The 20,307-nt window shown below is 52.8% G+C and overlaps 9 protein-coding genes across 9 annotated transcripts; 3 read left to right on the top strand and 6 right to left on the bottom strand.

Moving 5' to 3' along the window:
- Positions 1-1,918: 1,918 nt before the first annotated feature.
- MAA_05996 (uncharacterized protein) lies at positions 1,919-2,830 on the bottom strand (the record flags this gene model as incomplete). Its single annotated transcript, XM_007823994.1, has 1 exon — positions 1,919-2,830. The coding sequence occupies one exon, from the start codon at positions 2,828-2,830 to the stop codon at positions 1,919-1,921; it is 912 nt and encodes a 303-aa protein (XP_007822185.1).
- Positions 2,831-3,550: 720 nt separating this feature from the next.
- MAA_05997 (Biotin/lipoyl attachment) lies at positions 3,551-4,693 on the top strand (the record flags this gene model as incomplete). Its single annotated transcript, XM_007823995.1, has 1 exon — positions 3,551-4,693. The coding sequence occupies one exon, from the start codon at positions 3,551-3,553 to the stop codon at positions 4,691-4,693; it is 1,143 nt and encodes a 380-aa protein (XP_007822186.1).
- A 1,070-nt stretch (positions 4,694-5,763) lies between these two features.
- On the bottom strand, positions 5,764-5,976 carry MAA_05998 (cold-shock DNA-binding domain-containing protein; the record flags this gene model as incomplete). Its single annotated transcript, XM_007823996.1, has 1 exon — positions 5,764-5,976. One exon carries the CDS (start codon positions 5,974-5,976, stop codon positions 5,764-5,766), a length of 213 nt encoding a protein of 70 aa, XP_007822187.1.
- A 2,353-nt stretch (positions 5,977-8,329) lies between these two features.
- MAA_05999 (OPT family small oligopeptide transporter) lies at positions 8,330-11,141 on the bottom strand (the record flags this gene model as incomplete). Its single annotated transcript, XM_007823997.2, has 8 exons — positions 8,330-8,817; positions 8,884-9,098; positions 9,153-9,179; positions 9,230-9,435; positions 9,494-9,689; positions 9,737-9,955; positions 10,007-10,346; positions 10,403-11,141. 8 exons carry the CDS (start codon positions 11,139-11,141, stop codon positions 8,330-8,332), a joined length of 2,430 nt encoding a protein of 809 aa, XP_007822188.2.
- A 1,223-nt stretch (positions 11,142-12,364) lies between these two features.
- On the top strand, positions 12,365-13,760 carry MAA_06000 (3-oxoacyl synthase; the record flags this gene model as incomplete). The annotated part of the gene is made up of 3 exons (XM_007823998.2): positions 12,365-12,766; positions 12,822-13,544; positions 13,602-13,760. The coding sequence occupies 3 exons, from the start codon at positions 12,365-12,367 to the stop codon at positions 13,758-13,760; spliced, it is 1,284 nt and encodes a 427-aa protein (XP_007822189.2).
- A 364-nt stretch (positions 13,761-14,124) lies between these two features.
- On the top strand, positions 14,125-15,088 carry MAA_06001 (Ubiquinol-cytochrome C chaperone; the record flags this gene model as incomplete). The annotated part of the gene is made up of 2 exons (XM_007823999.2): positions 14,125-14,479; positions 14,568-15,088. The coding sequence occupies 2 exons, from the start codon at positions 14,125-14,127 to the stop codon at positions 15,086-15,088; spliced, it is 876 nt and encodes a 291-aa protein (XP_007822190.2).
- Positions 15,089-15,403: 315 nt separating this feature from the next.
- MAA_10803 (uncharacterized protein) lies at positions 15,404-16,095 on the bottom strand (the record flags this gene model as incomplete). The annotated part of the gene is made up of 2 exons (XM_011412722.1): positions 15,404-15,880; positions 15,946-16,095. The coding sequence occupies 2 exons, from the start codon at positions 16,093-16,095 to the stop codon at positions 15,404-15,406; spliced, it is 627 nt and encodes a 208-aa protein (XP_011411024.1).
- Positions 16,096-16,292: 197 nt separating this feature from the next.
- MAA_06002 (glutathione S-transferase kappa 1) lies at positions 16,293-17,289 on the bottom strand (the record flags this gene model as incomplete). Its single annotated transcript, XM_007824000.2, has 5 exons — positions 16,293-16,374; positions 16,450-16,924; positions 16,984-17,024; positions 17,098-17,176; positions 17,253-17,289. 5 exons carry the CDS (start codon positions 17,287-17,289, stop codon positions 16,293-16,295), a joined length of 714 nt encoding a protein of 237 aa, XP_007822191.2.
- Positions 17,290-17,979: 690 nt separating this feature from the next.
- MAA_06003 (alanine dehydrogenase) lies at positions 17,980-19,250 on the bottom strand (the record flags this gene model as incomplete). The annotated part of the gene is made up of 3 exons (XM_007824001.1): positions 17,980-18,836; positions 18,915-19,103; positions 19,190-19,250. The coding sequence occupies 3 exons, from the start codon at positions 19,248-19,250 to the stop codon at positions 17,980-17,982; spliced, it is 1,107 nt and encodes a 368-aa protein (XP_007822192.1).
- Between the last annotated feature and the right edge of the window lie 1,057 nt (positions 19,251-20,307).

The raw sequence follows: 20,307 nt of genomic DNA, 5'->3' as shown, positions 1-20,307 counted from the left end.
CCAGTTGGTACATGTAGTCACGGAAGATGGGTAAAGCATCAAACTCGAGAGCAGCATTTCTTGGCAAAGCCTGGTGGTATCTGCGTCTCCGGCACCAACCTGTCCCTGTCCACGTTGGACGTTTGGCTACGTCGGTTGGCCTTGGCAAAGAGCACAATATTTTCAGCTCATGTCGCCCAAACCTCCGTCATATGTTCACGATCAGAGGGGACCAAAGTGGGCCATGCACTCCCACCAGTTCGCCTTCGATATGTACGGAGCAGGTGCGTACATACACGGAGTTGACTCTTGGTGCGGACTTCAACATGGTTTATGGAATAGCGTCAACCACGGCCGCGCCACTGGCGGTTGTTCCAGAAATACACCATATCTGGCCAACCACGTTGCCAAAGACGGGTATTGCCCGCGCACCACATGACGCTGGGCCGTACACACATTCCTCATGGCGAGAATGGGAGAATGGGGATCCCACACCCACGATCTGAACCCCTTCGCTTATTTGACCACCCCAGCGTCGTGGACTCTTGGGCAGCGCGAGCCCGGATCCGAGTGGCGCCACTCACCGCCTGGAGCAAGCCGTTGGAGGCTGAGGGGGCCGTCCAGATGTCCTTGTCCCGTCAAGTCGTCGGTCGTTGGTCGTTGGTCGTTGGTCTTGGGAAGTTCCACCTGCCGCATCTGCAACTCTGTTTCGTTGAATGTTGCCAGTGCCGTCTTCAATGTTGGGCTGTGCGCAACTACCTAGGTACGTATGTACATAGGCCATGTGCGTCTTGCCGGCACACGGAGCATGGAGCATACATAGAGTACATGTACCGAGTACAGACTGTGCTGCAGATGGCGCCATGGCCGCATTCCCCTGCAACGCCCTCGAACGACGGCGCTGTCGGGTAGCACAAGGGTCTGCTGCACGATGATGAAGTTGGCAGTTGTCAATCTCCAGACCAGATGGGCCCCTAATTCGGCAATAATGGATGTCGACTTGGCGGTGATTTTTATTTTCTGCCCCGAGGCCATTGAACAATGAAGCCTACTGTCCCGAGGCCAAAGTCTAAATATGCTGCGACTTGCATGTTGAACCGGCCAACTCCGCCGTCGGTGGTGAGTTTGGGTACTGCACGTATACCCAATACGCCGGTTTACCTGTTGTCGCCTGTTGTGCAGCATTTTTGGCCAGTCCGGGGCCTCTTGCATGACCTTCCCCTGGGGTTTACCGGCTTGCGAAACAGTTCGGCGATCGTTGCCGTCGTGGGAAGAAAAAGGGGATAGTTGTTAGTCACACAGCACATGATAAATCACTTTTATATCTTCGGCCGGCGCGGGGTTCATCGTCGATGGGTTGCGGGGAGTTTCGCACATTGGCCATGTCCACGATAAGTCGTGGTTCGTCCAGCATGGGCCCGGAATTTGAGAAACCTGAGCCCGACCATGGATGTCGGCAGATGAATTGACAGCAATAGAGGTAGAGGGTGCGATGACGTGAAGTTGCGCCTTTGTGGACTCGGCCACGGCGGTGAATCAAAACCCACATCGCCGTGTTATTGATTGCTTTGCTCATAATGCATTGATTCTTTGCCCCAGCTGGGTAAGCACCAAAAAATCGTGATCGTTAGATCATAACTGCATGGTGTTAAGATGAATATAGCGACATGGTTAATATTGTCCCATGTTTTTTTTCCATCGCATGACGCCGTAAGTGTATACCAAACGTCTTCCCCCTCCGCGAGCACACCGAATCTACAATTGTGCCCGAGCAAGAATTATACAGTACTGTACATATTGGTGCATGCCAAAAGTCTACATAGTCGCCAGTCAATGCCCGTGAAAATAAATGCCATGATACAGCAAATGCTCACCCTTCCATGGACTCACCCGAATAACCCCAGATCCGCAACTACACCAGCATCCCTCGACTCGCGCTCTATTTTGTATATCCCACGGCCACAATCTGCTCCAATGTCTTGAACCCATCGTGCGCAAACCCCTTTGTCACATCAACCTTGTACTCCTTCCCGTCGACCCTCAAGACCCCAAATCCCATGTCCGTCCACGCGCTCCTCACTCCGCGAAACATGTTGGCAAACGCCCTGCCCAGCCTCCGGAACGGCATGGTCAAGAGGTGCTCCATGTCAAACTTGCGCAGCGCCTGGCGCCGCTCCTCCTCCCTCATCCTGAGCTCCAGCCGCCTCAGCTCGGGGACGTACTCCTCCGGCAGGGAGAACCTCGACTTGAGGCGCACGTTTTCGAGGGGGGCGACGACGGTCCTCGGCTTGAGCACGGGCAGCATGCGCTTCACCGTGACCTCGAGGCGCGGGTGCGCCGCCTCTGTGGTTGGCGGCAGCACGCGTATCGCGGCGACAATGTTGGGCGTCTTGGAGAGCAGGTAGAACCCCATGGCGCCGAGGAGCACGTACGAGGCGCCAAACACGTAGCCCACCCACTGGGGCGTGCCGTCGGGCTGCTCGACGACCGTCGGCCCCGTGAGCGCCGTCCACGCGAGGATGGCGGTGCCGCTGGTCCAGCAGCCAAAGTAGAACCAGAAGTGGGAGGGGGCCTCGTACAGCACCGTCGGCGTCTGCTTCGACGAGAGGCTCTTGATGAATGCGTACCGGGAGGGTGCGGCGGTCGTCGGGCTCCCTCTCGCGGCGGGGGGTGGGTTGGACGGTGGTTTCTTTGCTGGCTTTGCAGACGGGGAGGCCGAGTGCGGTGCTCGCAGTCGGCGGAGGGAGGTTGTGAGGAATCGGGACGTTCCGACGGGGTGCGCCGGGCGTGGGAGAGCTCGCAGCGGGAGCGGGAGCGGGAGCAGGGCGATGCCCCGTGAGAAAGTAGCCATTGGGTCAACTCTTAGCCCACGCGATTTGCCGGACCTGTGGTGTTGTCCGTATTGCGTGGTTGCGGCCTCGCGGATCCCGTCATCAGGGCAAATTCGTCTCGCGACGTGGGAGCTGGTGACAATTTAGAATCGAAAATTGATAACCTTATCGGGGTGGTCCACTGGGTTGGGTGATTTGCCGCGTAGCGCCGACAGGTCCGGGAGAGTGTACGAAATTATGTGTGCATTGGGTGCGATGATGGCCCGCACATCCTGGCGACACTATTTTGTCGGGCTTAGCTCAACGTCGGTACGTACCGATGTCGTCCCCCAAAAAACTGCTGTCCATGATCCGGGCTCATTCCGCCCTGTATCGGCGCTCCCCAACAGCTCCAAAAGCTCTCAATTTTTGGAGCGCAGCTTTCCAAAGCCTCGCCCCCTCCGCCCGATCTCAATACTCTACTAATCGAGCTAGTTTGATAATACGGTACATCAGACTGCTCAATTGAGCTGTTATGGCGTCTTTAGCGGGTGTTTGCCGTGCTTCGGCTCGTCTTGTTGGGAGGGCCTCTTCTCGAGGTACGTTCTCAGTTCTCTGCTGCGGCTTTGGTACTATTTACGAAGCGTCCGCAGTTTAATCAAGTGGCATCACGGGGGCTTTGTCTTTTTTTATTGCTTTGCTAACTGGAATGTACAGGCCTCGCAACTTCTGCACGATGCCTTGCGGCACAGAATTTCGTTATGCCCGCTCTTTCTCCGACTATGACCGAAGGAAACATTGCCACGTGGAAGGTCAAAGAGGGCGAGAATTTCAGCGCCGGCGATGTCCTCCTGGAAATCGAAACGGATAAAGCGACCATGGATGTGGAGGCCCAGGACGATGGTATCATGATGAAGATTATGGCGCAGGATGGGGCCAAGGCCGTGCAGGTCGGGACTCGGATCGCGGTGCTGGCTGAGGCAGGTGACGATATTAAGACACTCGAGATTCCAAAGGAGGAGCAGCAGCAGAGCAGCATCGACTCAGCTGCTGCGCCCAAGCAGGAAGAGGCTATCCCCGAGACGAAGACCAAGTCCACGCCAAGAGCGTCGACCGGAGAAACTCACGAGCAAAAGTATCCCCTGATGCCGTCGGTCGAACACCTCGTCAAGCAGAATGGCCTGAGCAAGGACGACGTCAGCAAAATCACTCCCACGGGTCCAGGCGGGCGCTTGCTTAAGGGCGATGTGCTAGCCTACCTGGGCAGCATCAACGCCGACAGCCCTGCCGCCGTGTCGTCACGCCTCGAGAAGCTATCCCACCTGGACCTGAGCAACATCAAGGTCGCCGAGAAGAAGGCTGCTCCCGCCGCGCCACAGGAACCCAAACCTTCCAGGCACGAAGCCCGTCCCCTGGAAATCAACGTCCCCGTGTCCCTCAGCAAAGTCGTCGAGGTCCAGAAACGCATCCAGAAGACACTCGGCGTCTTCATGCCCCTTTCCACATTCATCAGCCGTGCTGCCGAAGTCGCCAACGACAATTTGCCTCCTGCCAATCGCGCCCCCACTGCCAGCGAACTTTTCGACCAGGTTCTTGGTCTAGACAAGATCAAGGCAGCCAAGGGATCCCGCGGCGTCTACCTGCCGCAGATTTCAGCCGTCCCCCCCAGCACGCTATTTGAGCCGCCCACACGACCGGCCAAGAAGGCTGACATTATAGACGTGCTGACTGCCAAGCCCAAGAAGGCTGCTCGCGAACATGGCATCGCTACTGTTCCAGGATTTTCCAACGGCCTCAACGTGTTTAGTCTTGTTGTGCCGAGGGAGGAGGAGCATAGAGCGCATATGTTTTTGGAGAGGTGCAAAGCTATCCTGGAGGAGGAGCCTGGTAGGTTGGTACTGTAGAATTTGGTCTTTGACAGGACAAACTAGTTGGTCAAGTGTGGTGGTTCATGTAACTATATTCGAATAGACTCAATATGCACAAACCAGTCCGAGCAGTCAGCTTGCACACAGTCGGCCGTCTTCTGCCAAGCCTCGGGATGTCCTCGAAGCAAGTCATATATTCTAAGCCGTGTACATGAAATTATATGGCGCTGCCCTCCCCCGGCGCCCTGGGAAGCACTCTTGAACCGATATCCATGCCGTGTGACTCGAGCGCTCCCGCTGCCGCCAAATGCGGTGTGCCCTGCATATGGATGGCCGTTTCTCATTTTCAGAAAGCATGATGCGATAACAACCCGCCGTTGTCGCCCTCCTTTTCGCATTGCATCAAAGCCAACGGTTGTATGTTGCGGAAGGGCTCAACAAGACGTTGGCGAATATTGCCGGCAAGACATATATCATGCAAATTACACGCACCGATTCTGTGACAGTCTCGCCTCCGCTGTGCATCAGTTCTCACTGCAACCGGCGGCTGGGATAGAGCATCTCCCCACATGTGCTTCAGAGCTGGCAAATATTCAGAGGACGGAGCCCTACAACATCATCACGATGAAAGCACAACGACGCCCGTAGCACCCATGTTCGGCAATCCCATACCTCCGACCGCTATTTGGAAGACGCGCGGGTTGAAACCCCGAGGCACCTCCCCAGCTCCTCAGCCCAGGCGGCTCTGCACAAGGAAAAAGCAAGCAGCGAGAGGGGAAACAGCCATGCACGCAGTACGGAGTAGTTTGATCATCACCATCAACAGCAAAATTTGAAATCCGGGGTGTGTCACAAGCCTCTGAACACGGCCACGATCCCTCCTTCATCACCCAAGGGAAAACGCATGATCAGAGCAACCGTTTTATTCGGGCGGGACGGGAGAAAAGCCGTGCCCACAAGGTTGCAGATTTTCCCAGACCAGCACGCATAGTACATCCCGGACGACTGGATTGCCCAAGGCAAAAGGAAACAAGAGATAAAATTAAAACCAAATTCCTCGTGACTGTCCGCGGGGGGGAAGAAAAGCCCGTCCTCCTCTCGACCTGCTAGTTGCTGACCTGGACCTTGTCCGCCTGCATGCCCTTCTGTCCCTGGACGGCTTCAAAAGTGACCGCCTGCCCTTCCTTGAGAGACCTGAAGCCGCTCCCCTCAATGGCTCTAAAGTGCACAAACAGGTCGGGCCCGGACTCGGGGGTGATGAAGCCATACCCCTTCTCCTCGTTGAACCACTTGACCACTCCGTTTTGTCGTTCGCTCATTGTGGCGGGCGTCGTCGCTGCGGGGAGAAATTCTGCTAAGTTGATATAAATGTGAGGGGAAGGGCGGGGTGCTTACTCTGTTTGACGTGTATGTAGTAGCTTATGGTAGATTGCTAGGTTTTTTTTTCAAAGGTGAAATGGAAAGCTGTTCAATCCAGACAGACTGTTGGGGAAGTTTTTTTTTTTCTTGGGTTTGGAAAACGGTGCGCTTTGCAAAAGCACGTTGCTATGTTAGCGCCCTCTTGCTGTGAACCTTGGTGGGTTAAAACACGTGACTACCCTTCTCTACCTCTGACGTCCGGGACGGGCGCTTCGCTCGCCTTTTTTACCTAACTTTTTGCAATGGATGCTTGTTTCAATGTGAAGCGTGCGAGCTCTCGTGTGGCTGCCGTGTTGTCCCGCCACATGCGTGTATTCTGACGTAGCAATCCAGTGGCAGGCAGGTATCTATCCCTCAATGGCTGAATTTGAAACATACATGCTCTGACGTGGAAATACTAGTCGCCGGTGCCAACGCCTTGATTCTATCAAGTTATGTCAACTGCCTTATATTTGCTTGCATATGGAAGATATGGGTGCACGGGACCATCTCTCGTTGGAGACTGTGATTGAATGCCTCCATCATTTGTTCTCGACGAAAGTCCAGCGATCCATACGTTACAGGTATTTAAAAATTTTCATGGCCCTTGCAGAGACCTATTGACCACCGGTATGACTGAATGGATCAATGGCACCGTGTCGTTATTGGCTGCCAGAGCTTTTGTACCATCGTTGTGTTGTCCTTGTTCTAAAACGGCCAGTTTCAAGAGCAATACATGGCTAGCTTGCCCTCGTGTATGGTCATTCACTGGAATTCCCAGGCTCCCGTCGTCGGGACGCAGCACAAGTAAAACTTTCGTATTATAGTACCGTAAACCAAAACTAAATCACTTGATTTAATTACTCATCCCTTACCTGCGCTTGATGAACCGCTTTAAACAAACCGGTCAGCTATTACCGAGGAAACATGTTAACAGATATTACTACCTCTTCATCCGTGATGATAGCAGCAATCAAGGCCTGTTCATTGTCTTATCGACATCCTTGACACTACAAAATCGACAAATTTGTCTTTCTGATTGGGGTGAATACCTAGCTCCAACAAGTGTTTTATGGCTGATTTGCTCCCTCCCTCAGCCGCTCTATGAAGAACCGTGTAGCCGTTTTGATCCTTGAATCTCAATAGGTCTCCATATCTTTGTTAAAGCCTGCCCATGACATGTTTTTGATCGTTTCTGGCCGCGAGCTACAAAGAATCTGCCGAGCTTTCGATAGCGATTTCTTCGCATTGTAGCAGTCTCAACGATGGTGGAATGGCCATTATGTGCTGCCAAAGCTAGCGCTGTCATGCCATAATCATCCATTTGGCTTCCTGCCTTGTCCAGATGGGTTGACCAAAGGTAGATGCGTATTGGAGGAAAGCAAGATTACCCAAACTGCCCTTCAGATAGTCGAGGCAGGTTACGGCAAGCTCGTAGTGAACTGTTTCTGTGTCTTTCTGGTCTTTCGCCAAGGTTGTGCGCAAAAACGCAATCTCAGAAGCTTTTACGGAGCGAGTCAGGCGCTCAAAGCGAAAAATTTCACCCAATCTTCCTCTTTCATTCAATCCTCCTTCATCGCCTTCTCTGGCTCGAGTGCGAGTTCTTACGCCAGTCTTCCTCTGGAGCAACCCCATGTTCTGCTTCATTATGCAGCCTGGTTCCATTGCCTTGAGACGAGACTCCATTGACTTGGTGTCACATCGGCTGTCAAGGGCCCGGCCGTCTCATGTTTGGAGGACGGGAAGTTTGAGGATGTATGGATTTCGGAATTCGCTTCCACTGTGCTGTTTTTTTGAGCGGACGTGACCGAGTGTGCGGCACTTTTGGCTTCTTTCTGTCATTGGCATCAAGGATGAATGGAAAGCCATGGTCCGGTTTCTAGACACTCGACAGTAGATATGTGCGAATATTTGAGCCGTGACAGGATCGGTTTTTGAGAATCTCTGCAACTTGAAGCTTCCACAGATGGTGTCCATTCCTTGAAGCAATAATCGGCCTTTAGTGCTTGTATGTCGCTATTTCCTTCGCGATCACTGTTCATGACTGACACCGTGGCATGCTCCGATTGGATCCTCAGAACTGTTGACTTAGAGGTCAGAAATATCAGAAATGTCAGGATGAAAGGGGTTTGAGGTTTCTGACCAAATAAACAATTGTTATATGTAGAATTCCTTGATAGGGCCAATTATAGTATTTGCCCGAGCCCATGATGCGCATGACATTACTCCAGGCATGTACAAGTCTATTAAACACAGTCTATCACTCTATAAAAATCACCAACTCTTCGGCCCGAATACCTGTCCACTCGCAACCTGTCCCTGCACCGCCGTCCCCTGCGCATCCATTGTCGAGTCCACGATCTCATTCCCCCACCACTTGGGCGCCTCGATCCCATGCATGGTAAAGGCGAAGAAAATAAACAAGGTGCCAAGTGCCAATCCCAAATCCAGCCCACACGACGTCAGGAAATTCAGCCGCCCCCACCATCCGAAATGCCTTTTCTTGATCCAGTACTGGAATATGAAGCCCACGATGCCCCAGGAGAAGTAATTCAGTGGTGTGGCCGGTGGGATTGCGCCCGCGCCGCCGAATATTAGTGGCGCCATGACGTACTGGAGCGGAGATTTGGGGTAGCGTTTGAAGCCAAAGTAGACGACGATGGGCACAATGGCGCCAAGGACGAAGAAGAGGAAGAGAGCAGAGTAGATCCGGCCCGGAGAGAACATGCGGTCTGGGCCGATGAGGCCCCAGATGACAGAGGCTGAAGGCTGTCAGATGGGTTGGAGCAAAAAAAAAGGGAGAAAGAAAAAGATCAGAGTTGACATACCTGAGAAGAAGACTCGGCCTCCAGGGCAGGTGAAGTGATGCCGCTGATGTTGGTCGCAGACATCGGGAATATTGGTGAGTGCGAGGTTGAGCACTATGATTTGGATGAAGCATGAGAAGGTGGTAGCGACTACTTGGGCCCAGAACATGGTCCGCGGAGGGATTTTCATGTAGTGTCCAAACTTTAGGTCAGAGACGAAGCTGAGTGCTTGAGACCTGGGACGGTTAGCTTATTATGTGTAGTGAGTAGTGCTAGAGCGCTGTACATACATGGTGATATATCCAAATGTTTTGAAACTACAATCCATTAGTTCAATGTCCGTAGGTGTTGTCTCAGCGGAACCTACATCATAAGAGCTAACGGCCGGCCTGGCTGAATATATCCGAAAATAAACTCTGTGAGTACATTCAAGCCAATGCGATTATTTGTGACAGCCTCAATAATACCAATTGGCAATGAAAAGCCAAACGATATTGCCACGGCAAGGAGAAATCCCCACCATGTGAGTTTGGTAGGGTATGCTAATACAGTAAACAGGCCCATTGCAAGCATCTATACGCAACGCCTGAATTAGACAGAGAGCGCCCTAGGCTCACAGGGGCTGGCTTACCACAAGAAATAGGCCCATGTACCACCAGTCTGGCGCCTCTTTATATTTCTTCATGAGCTTCAGGTGAATATCTGGTTTCTCATTTGCACTGTTTTGATACTGTTTCCAAATTTGCTTGCCGTTGTGGAGATATGTATATACGATAAGGGATGAAATAGCCGCAAAAGAGAGACCATATGACACGGCAAATGTCGTGCTAAGCATGTAAGTCGACGTGTGAAAGATTCATTAGCGCGAACATACCTAAGGAACAGCGGTGAGTAGCTTTCGTAAGCTTCTTGATCTAGAGTAAAGTCTTCGCTAAGGACACGTGATGTATTATATGTAGCGCCGGTATTGTCATATGTATTTGCGTCGCTCATGGGTAGAAATTCCGCATACCAGGCCCCAGAAAAGTGAAGAACAGAACATCCAATCACGTAGAATGCAACAACTCCAATCAAAGTATTGGCTATGGCATACCTGAAACAGTCAGCATGTTTTGTGATGGGAAAGGGTTTCCTTTAAGCTCACCAAGGCGGAATCAGCGGCGATCCTACCCAGCCCGAAATTTGAGTCCAGTCAAAAGTAATGGGGAGTAAGGATAAGCCGGTTGTGCCACCAAACAACTGGTTGACAACAGGATTCTGGGGCGCGATCCAAGTGGCAAAAGCGAAAACGCTCAAGCATTGGGCTAAAAATCCAGGGATAAAGTAGTACACGAATGCACCCACGGTGACGAGGAAAAACCACAGAAGTCTCGGCATGTTGCCGCCAAAGACTGCCGGGTCTCGGACATCATTCTTCTCATACATGGTATTCATCATGGTTACAGCCACGAGATTAGATGGCCATATCATGGAAGCAGGGTAGACTGCAACAGTCAGCGATTGTAGGGATTGGGGTGAGGATGGCCGATGGCCAACTGACCCAAAAACTTGCGCATTGTCCCTGCAATACCATATCCAAGCGACTGAGTCGAGATGGTGAGTAGAAGCTGGAACAAAACTCCAAAATTCTGTTTGTAGAAGATGCGCTGAGCAAGTATGATGTCGGTTGAATATGCCACCGAGAAGGACACGCTGGCCATGACTCCAATGATGGAGTGCTCTTTGATATTGAATGGGCCAGGGTTAAGAGTCCAGGTGAAGCCCCAGGTGGTGAAGTTTCTCTTTGGCATGAAGCGAGCCCATGCATGGCCCACGGGCCACGCAATTATTTGTGCAACGAGTGGCCCAATGGAGATTGATGGCTGTCGCAAGGAGAAGAGCGTGTTCATTGAGGCGCCCACGACAACCAGACTCAAGCCAAGGACCCAGGCTCTCACAGTGTTGCAGGGGACGTCCTCATCGTAGTTGCGAACAGCTGCTCGAACCTCGGGGTACGGAGAATCCTCCTCCTCACGTCTCTTCCGGACACTTCTGGTTCCCATCTCAATGGCGTCGGCATGTTCATCATCTGGCAAGTTTGGGTCCATGAGGAGCTCATGCTCAGACACATCGTCGTCATCGCTGCCATGGCCCTCGCCCCATTGAAACATGTGCTCCTTGAGTCCCTCGATGGACGCAGAGCGCCGATGGGAGAATGAATACCTTGAGCTCGGGCCGGCGGAGGCGTCAAATCCTGTTGACTCGGCGCTTATCCGCCGTTGGCCAAGTTCGGCACTCATGGCGAGGGAGAGTACCTTGGATGGCCGCGCGATTCCAAGTTGTGATGAGGTCTGATTTGCTTTCAATCAGCTCGACATGGCGGCCAAGTGTGAAAGCCGAATGTTTATGTACTCTGGTGGGAGGGGAGATTAGCTGTGCAACAAAGAGATGATTCTAAATAGGGGCCACATCCGAATAAAGGCCAGCTACATGTGATCAAGTAACAAGCAGGGGCAGCGAATTCAGCTCAATTTGAGGATTTCTATTGGCGTTTTTGGTCCGTGACTATGTGAGACATGGGAAGCGGTCCTTTGTCGTTTGCCCTTGGCCGCTGATGATGGGGACCAAATGCGATACAGGTCCAGATGTCGAGATGGAAGTCGGGGGATTCAATCTGCCGGTGACAATTTTCTCCCAACGTTTTGCATCTAACGGAGAAGAAGCGGGTGGAAGTTGATGCCGACGATGAGGCCGGTGAGTCGACTGATGCAGACACGAACAAAAGATATTGGCAATAGTGTTTCGCAATTGAGCCGTGTCCTCAATAAGCCACGAAGCCAGCCGCAAGCGCCCCCATCGACCCAGCGTTGGTGATGGCAGTGGAGCTGACTAACAGGGCTGTATCAGGACAACTGGGCACAGGGAAAGAGCAACGGAGGAGCCTACTTGATTTAAGCACAATGAAATACCTAGGTACTTGGCAGACATCAATTGATTTCAACTACAATACTCGGTGCCCTGGCAGCTCAAAACGCCAACCAGACCGTTCATGTCAATCCTCCTCACGCGGGTGCTCAAGCGCTGGCACAGACCACCAGACATCAAATGCGCGCGGCCTGCCCTGGTGAATGTCAGGGTTACCTGGCGTCTGGTCCACCTCCACCCCTCACTGTAGTCCACGCTGTGCCGCCCGTCCCGCCACTGAAGACGCTGTAGGCGAGCGCTAGCCTACCGTCTCCATTGATCAATCATCACTGCATGTGGTTCAAATGCCACTTGCGGGCGCGTGTTTGATATGCCTGGTGTCATGGGAAAACTTCAAATGTTGCTTCGCATTTAAAACCCGTCCACCAAGGAAGCAATTACCAGACCAAAACTATAGTCAACCTTTGAGCACATTGGAAACCCCTGATTTGCATCAGGGCGCTTCAGAACCCGGCGCTGACCACAAACGGAGCTCACTCGAAACAATTCTTAATTCTTAGCTTCTTCCTACTTCGTCCGACATGACATCGCCATCGTCATGCGCCGCGTGGTAGTTACAGGTCTGGGCGCTGTCACTCCCCTCGGCGTGGGCATCCGGCAAATCTGGAACCGATTACTCGCCGGTGAATCAGGAATCGTCAGTGTTGCGTCGCGACAGCCACAGGCAAGATGGAAGGAGTTGACAAGCACCATTGCTGGTGTCGTTCCTGTCGGAAGTGAGCCGGGTCAATGGAGGGCCAGCGACTGGCTCAGCGCCTCTGAGCAGAGACGAATGTCTACTTTCACGCAATACGCGATTGCTGCAAGCGACATGGCTCTAAAAGACGCCGGATGGGACGTGACGACGCTGGAGGACATGGAGGCTACCGGCGTGTGCTTGGGCAGTGGTATCGGCAACTTGGACGAAATATACGAGACCAGTTTGGCACACCATACTGATGTGAGCTGCCATAAAACGCTTGCAAAAATACAAACACTGACTCTTCATACAACAGGGATACAAGAAAGTCTCACCTTTGTTCGTCCCCAAGATACTAATCAACCTGGCAGCAGGTCACATCGCCATGAAATACGGCTTCCAGGGGCCGAACCACGCTGCCACTACAGCCTGCACCACCGGCGCACATTCCATTGGCGATGCCTCCAGATTTATTGCCATGGGCGACGCAGATGTCATGGTGGCCGGCGGCTCCGAGTCTTGTATTCACCCACTCACATTCGCTGGCTTCGGCAGAGCGAGGTCTTTGTCCACGGCCTACAATAACAATCCATCCGGCAGTTGCCGACCGTTTGACGCGGACCGCAATGGATTTGTTGTTGCCGAGGGAGCTGCTGTCTGTGTGCTAGAGGAGCTGGAACATGCTAAAGCCAGAGGAGCTCGGATATACGCTGAAGTCAAGGGGTATGGCTGTAGCGGGGATGCGTATCATATGACGGCGCCCCGAGAAGACGGGCGAGGAGCGTTTCTGGCCATGAAGCGGGCTCTGAAGAATGCCGGAGTGAAGCCTTTACAAGTTGACTACATAAATGCCCACGCAACGGGCACGCAAGTTGGAGACGTGGCAGAGGCGGCCGCCATCCGAAGGCTGATGCTTGGCCAGGAGGGGGTATCAGCTGAATCCCAGGTCACGGTGAGCAGCACCAAGGGAGCAATGGGGCACTTGCTGGGGGCTGCGGGAGCTATCGAGGCTCTATTTGCCATTCTCTCAATATACGAGGTTGGTCCTGTTTGCCTATGACGAGACGCTGATGGACAAGGGCTAACGGCTTTGCAGGGTGTTGTACCAGCTACACAAAACTTACACAAGCCCGACGTCGGTATCAACTTTAATTTCGTTCCACTAACGGCTCAAGAGAAGAGGGTTCGGGTAGCAATTTCCAACAGTTTTGGCTTTGGCGGAACGAACAGCAGCCTGGTGTTTTCGAAGATGTAGAACACTGCAGGAATTCTGCACGACTATGTAAAAAACACACTGTAATTTTACATGTAGCAATATCCATTTAATAACACCAATAAGAGCACACAAGCACGACTTTTGCTTACCAAGATATATTTCCCTCGATGACGATTCGCATGCCATGGATTCGTGTCCCCGTCATAGACATTGAACGCGGCCGACGCACGGACCACCCGAGCCACTCGCATGCCAAATAATTTCTCTGACATCCAAAAAAGTCATCGACCTCAGAAGAGCTCCAGCTTCGTTTTCACGACTTCCGCAGTCACAAGCAACCCCCCGCCCAAACCACCTTGACCAGCCAGCGTCCTCCTGGCCCAAAGAAGGCGTGGAGATCATAATGGCCTGCGAATCGTGCAGGCTACAAACGCGGACGCTCCTCCGGGCAGCAATTCGCGCGTCCGCCGTCAGAGCCGCCCCGGCAAGGACCCTGAACCTGTCGCGACCGACAAGCTCATCACATCCTGCACCCACACGATGGTTCAGCAACACGCCCCAGAGAAGGATACTGGGCATGGGAACACTAGGCGAGTCGTATCGCGTTCTCGGTGCCTCTGAAAAGCTGTACAAGATTTGCGCGCAGCCCGCAGACTACCACATTTCCGAGGAGGCACGCAACAACGACCAGGTCGAGAGGTTAGAAGACGGCGAGGAGTTGGGCACGCCCATCGATGCAGGGAACGTGTGGCACAAGAGTACGTTGTTGATAAATATACGTTCCTTGCCTAGAAAAAGGAAAACCAAAAAGTACACAAACTAACTTCCCTGGGGGGGAACCAACAGCTTTCGGCCTCCAACCCAGCTTCAGCACCTGGTCCCACGTTACCATGCTCCATCTTTACCTCCTCCAAGCCCGCGTCCGCTGCTTCGAGCGCGACACCTTCCGCAACTGGCAGCAGCAGCTCGTCGACCATTTCTTCTTTGACTGCGAAAAAAAGATGCACCTCGACCACAACATCACCTCGAGCGCTCTGCGCCAACGGTACCTGAAGGATATTTTCGTCCAGTGGCGCGGCCTGCTGCTTGCGTACGACGAAGGTCTCATCAAGGGCGATGCTATCCTCGCGAGTGCCGTTTGGAGAAACTTGTTCAAGGGGGCGCCCGAGGTTGATCCGAGGTCGCTGTGCGCGATTGTCGGGTGGATGAGGTCAAGTTTGGCGTCGCTGGAGGCGGCGAGTGACGTGGATTTTCCGCAGAAGGCGGGCGATATTTTGGCAAGGCCGGTGGACGTGTTTTGGAGCCGGTTGGAGGAGCCGTTTAAGAAGGCGTTTGAAGGGGAAGCCAGGAAGAAGAATGGGGAGTGAGGCATAATCTAATGGGTGAAAATTTGATGTGCAGAAAGGAGGGAGTTTCGGCATGGCGGCGGCATGTATAATTACGTGTGGACAAAAGAAGGGGAGGCTACAGACGACGCTGTCGTTGTATATCTGGCCAGATGATATTCCAAACTTCTGCCGCTGTATTAAACAAAAATAGCAACAATTGTACATTATGGCACAATGTCCGAGTTCCCGCTGCAGGCTCTCGTCATGCTCTAGCATTCCATGACTTCCAATCCCGCGATATGCCCAAACGCGACGCCAAATCAGCCCACTGGCATCATCCACCACAAATGTCCATCATTCCCTCTCCCACATCTGCCACTCGTACCCAACACCGCCCTCCTCCATCTTCGCATCTCCAATTTCTCCCGTCCACTCCCTCCACTCGTCACTTTGCCTCCTCCGCCATCCCAGACTCCTCGCGGCATCACCTCGCAAATCCAAGCCGAAAAAGGTATCGCACTCATACTCCCTCTCTATGCTCGTCAGCAACACCCTCTTCGCGGCATCCATCCTGAGCGCCGCATCATATATCTGTCCTCCCCCCATGACAAACACCCTACTGATAGTGGGGTGCGTCCTCGCAAACTCGACAGCCTGCTCGAGCGAGGACACCCTCACAGGTTCAGAGGGCGCAATCTCAGCAGGAAGCGTCGCCGAGTGCTGCCGGGACACGATGATGTTGAGGCGGTTCTTCAGGGGTCTAAACTTGGCCGGGATAGAGTCCCACGTCTTGCGGCCCATTATCACGGCATTGACAGAGTTGGGCGGCGCCTTGATCACGTCGGGCGGGTTACCACGTGCATGCCCTTGTTCGTCACGGGGACGGGGAGATTTACCTGTGGGGAGACCCGCGTCGTGACGCGCGCGAAATACTGCATCTCCTTGCGCAGACCTGTCCACGGCATGGTGCCGTTCAGGCCGATGCCCATGCTGCGCGTGGCAGCGACGATGAGCGTCAACTCGGGCTGCATCGTGAGGTTGGTCATGTCGTGAGGCGGAAGTGCGAGATGCGTGGGGTTTGTTGGCGTTGAGTGTTGGTGCGGGACGAAGTGGGTATCAAGAGAACATCTACATCACTACTACTACTTCAAGATGGCAAGAGATAGGGAAAAAAGATACGCGAAATAAAATATAATTACGTAGTGGGCCGTTATTTGTTGATATATATAGACTTTGTATATTTTTACAACTTGGCTGCCGAGGATGGTGGCAGAATCGCAACATCCTGGAACGGGATGCCAAGATGCATATAAATATGATTAAATCTAACAACAAGAAAAGAAAAAAAGAGTCAGCAACACGCCTTTGAATTCTCCGACTTTCAGACAAAATCCACGTACCGGTCACTCCCAAAGAAGGGCTGAGTTTCGCCCCTGGAGTTTGTCACCAAGAACCACGGGCAGCCGAAAGCGCCCGACTCGACAACCTTGCCCGTGTCCTCGATCAACTTCTTCTTCATCTCGGCCCTGCCATCCATGATCCGGCCAACTTCTTCCTCGGTGAACAGCTTGGCTCCGCCGCCAGGCGTCTCGGTAGCTTGGGCAAGCAGGGCGCGCAGGCTGGATTCGTCGACGACATCGGCGTTGGGGGGCGTCCAGAACTTGTGCAACAGGAAGTGCATCGCCGACAGGAGCTTCTCCTTTGGGTAGTTGGCCTTGATGAAGAGCAGGGCCCGCAGGGCCGACTGCGTCTTTGCTCGCTCAAACAGGTCATCGGGCGCCTGGTACTCGGTGATGCCGACGCGGGCGGCGGCGCGCTTGTTGTCGTAGATGAGATACCTGGCCTTGGCAGGCAAGGTCCATGGTGGCCGATTGCCTTTTGACGGGTTTAGACTACCGAGTTGATTGTGTTGCGTATGCTCCAACTATGCTTACCGGACAGGTGGTTGATGCCTCCTAGAAAGATGGGATGGAACCTAGTGATAGTAATAATACATGTCAGGCTCCAGGCCGGATAGTCAGTTTCCCATGCGTGTTGGCCGGACTCACTCTACGTCAACTCCGTGGGCGGCTAGCTTGTCCAAATTGAGTTGCAAGTCTGCAATACAAATATAGCTGAAGAAGGACGCTGTGGTTTTAAAACGTCAGGCAAGTTTTCTTGGTCAGTGAATCATTGACTAGAGCATGGGCATATGGGGGCTTACCAAGGTCCAGATAGCAATCGATGCGTCCACCAGCCATTTTTGTTCGTACAAACGCACAATTAGGTCAGCGCTTGAGCCAAGAGTATGGAGAGGTGAGATATTCTGGTTCGGTGCCAATGGCGCGATCGGATATTGCCCAGGTAGTTAAGGGTGTCGGGACAGCATGGTTTCTGTAGCTCTCGAGTCTCGACTCAGATCTGGGGTTGGGAAGCTAGTGGCCGATCGTGTAGACTTTGGGAGCGTGGGGAGCCGAGGCTCATTGCGGATGAGCGATGGAGCACGGAGTAGCGAGTCGGAGAGTTTAGTAATCCAGTCAACCTTGTCGGCAACACACACAAACGCTTTTCTGCACATTGAACAACCATCTGTCCTAGCCTACCTCGCTGTTTATTCTGCTTCCTCCCGTTTCCATTTCCTCAATACAGCCACAATCTCAATTTGTATTTGTTTGATACAATACACGACAAAGGCATCGTGTTTCCTGAGCAAGCGTAGCATCAGCACTCTTTCGTCCGTCCCATTATTTACTTTTTTTTTTGGGATGGCCATGGGACTGACGTCATTTCCTCATCAACATTAAACCAAAGCCATTGGAGAGTACAATTACTACACAAAGCATGTGATTGATACGACGCCAAATCAGTGTTTCATCTCCACGAGAACACTAGCACAGAAGTGAAGAAAGATTTTAATGATCCGACCTTGTTGATTAGGACGAAGTGATCCTCTAAGGCAATTCGGCAACTCTATCTCTGTAGGTCTTCTCTGCCCTCACCCAGACACCTTCAGTGTCCCGGCGGTTCAGAGTCAGCAAGCTCGGCAGAAGCAATGAGGAGTACTCATCACTAGCTTCGCGAGCAATCAATGTGGGAAGATGGTCAATAGCAATAATGCGTAGCTCGGGCCCGTCCAGCTTGCCCTCAGCAGGGGTGGTGGGGTTTTCAAACGAGGTGTGACGAGAATACACGCGTACGGGATTGTTGTCGCTGTTTGGGTCGCATGACACGTCCGAGATGACGCGAAGACGTCTCTCGGGCCCTGACAGCGATTCAATGGTGACAAATGGGGGAGCAGGGGCAGCGCCGAGGTAGACGGCATTGACGAAGATATCCGACGTCGCAATCTCGGGGAACGGCCCTCCACGGCTCGTTTCCGGCAGATCCCACTTCAAGATCGAAGCTTCAGGGATGCCTACAGCCTTCAGACAATCGAGCGCTCCTGTGCCGCATCGGCCTAGCGCGCCAATGACAATGACGCGAGGATACTCTCCATTGTTTGCTGGGAGGGCCTCTTGGACCTTCGATCGAACAAGAGCGACCAGCTCGGCGGCAGAATCCAATACTGGCGCAGGGCCCATAGGCGTTCCTGGATGAAGGATCTGGTGTGACCAAGACAAGAGGGCCAAAGCTGTACCAGCGAATCCAGCCGTCCGCCCAAACGCTGCCACCCTCCTGCCGCCCTCCTCAAGAAACTCTAGATCATAGAGCAAACCGCCTGCCTTTGAGAAACGTGACAGCTCTGTAGCATATCCAAACTGTTTTTTGAAAACATGTGCGAAGTGGATATAAGTGTGTGGCAATGGACCTGAAAATGAAGAGAGAAAAGGGGGGAGGAATCAGCAATTGGCCTTCTGGGAAGTAGAATTGATCGAACGAAACATACTGCCATCTGCTTCCAGCTCCTTCAAGCCCAGGATAATGTGATCTGTTGGGGCATTGACCCATGAGCCAGTTGGGACGATCTCAACGCCGGCGGCCTTGAACTCGTCCGTCTTGTAGATACGGTTTGGGCATTCTTCCACTCGCACAACATAGCCAGCATCGAGAAGGGCCTTGGCTCCCTCAGGTGATACTGCAACCAATTAGCAAATTTTTTTTCTTCCAAAAGCCAAAACAAAGGGGGAAGAGAAAGAAATTCGAGGTAGAGGCAGGGCTTACATGGAGAACGACGCTCCAGCGGCTTGGTCTCAGCCCTCAGATGAATAATCGTGGGAGACATCTTGATGTCGTACAGTCCTTTCTAGCAATCGTCCCCGAGTCGGCAGTTTAATATGGAGGGGCAGTTATTGAGTGGAGGGGTTGGAACTTGGGAATAGAAGCACTACTACGGAGTACTAGTACATGTACTACACCCCTGCGCACGCCGAAAAAGGTCCGCCAACGCTCAGTGACTCAGACGGGATATCACGTGTTGCGCTGCCATTGGCTTTGCTGGCGGGCGATGTCGCTCGCGCTAACTCGAAAGAGGCATTCAATTGATGCGGCGGGGAGGAAGTTTCAGGAAATTGGAGCGGCAACAAGACAAAAGGTCATTTAGGAATTTCAACGGACGATAGAGGTGCAACTTGTGGAGGTTAACACATGTTGGATTGGCAAGTGTGCAAAACAGAGGGATTGGAATCTCTCGTAAGGCTACGATTCTGGCGGACACAACTTTATCTCTACGCGCCAAGGGGCTTTACCGATGGACCTCGACGTGCTGAGTACCGAGCACTACCTGGAATCAGCACTCGCTTGCACAAGAAGCCTCAAATTACTACAGTCTGTGGCAGAAATATTTACCCACGGAAAAGCACACACTACTGTATTATAATATGAAGCGCGATAGCCAGGTACCTGATTTGACCAAATGGTTCCTTTTTGCCTCCCACGGCCAGTGCCCAAGTACCTTGGTACCTAGTTGGTTTCGCAGTGGGAGGCAAGAGCAGAGGAGGACAATGGGCACAGACATCTTGCCAGAGACATTGCACCGACGTATCGTCTTAGCCTTCAGCAAGACGGCCGCTCGTGTTGTTCGACTCTGGATTCAATTCTGCATCATACTTCTCCCTTAATATCCCATCGCAGGATACTTGACAGCTCTTCATCATGCATGGACCGACTCAGCCTCTGGGCTGCCCACTATGGCAACTTTGGAAGTCTGCGCCGAGCTGTTGGTCCACGTCGCTTGGTTGTTATGCACACCGATTCTTCTCCCTTCCTGCATTCAAAGACTGCACGCCCAACCATGATCGGGCGGCCAAAACACCGTCAGGCATCTTCAATATTCAGAGATA

The sequence above is a fragment of the Metarhizium robertsii genome, assembly GCF_000187425.2.
Source record: "Metarhizium robertsii ARSEF 23 chromosome Unknown MAA_Scf_2, whole genome shotgun sequence".
Taxonomy (NCBI): Eukaryota; Fungi; Ascomycota; class Sordariomycetes; order Hypocreales; family Clavicipitaceae; genus Metarhizium; species Metarhizium robertsii.
This window is presented reverse-complemented; position numbering and strand designations above follow the sequence as displayed.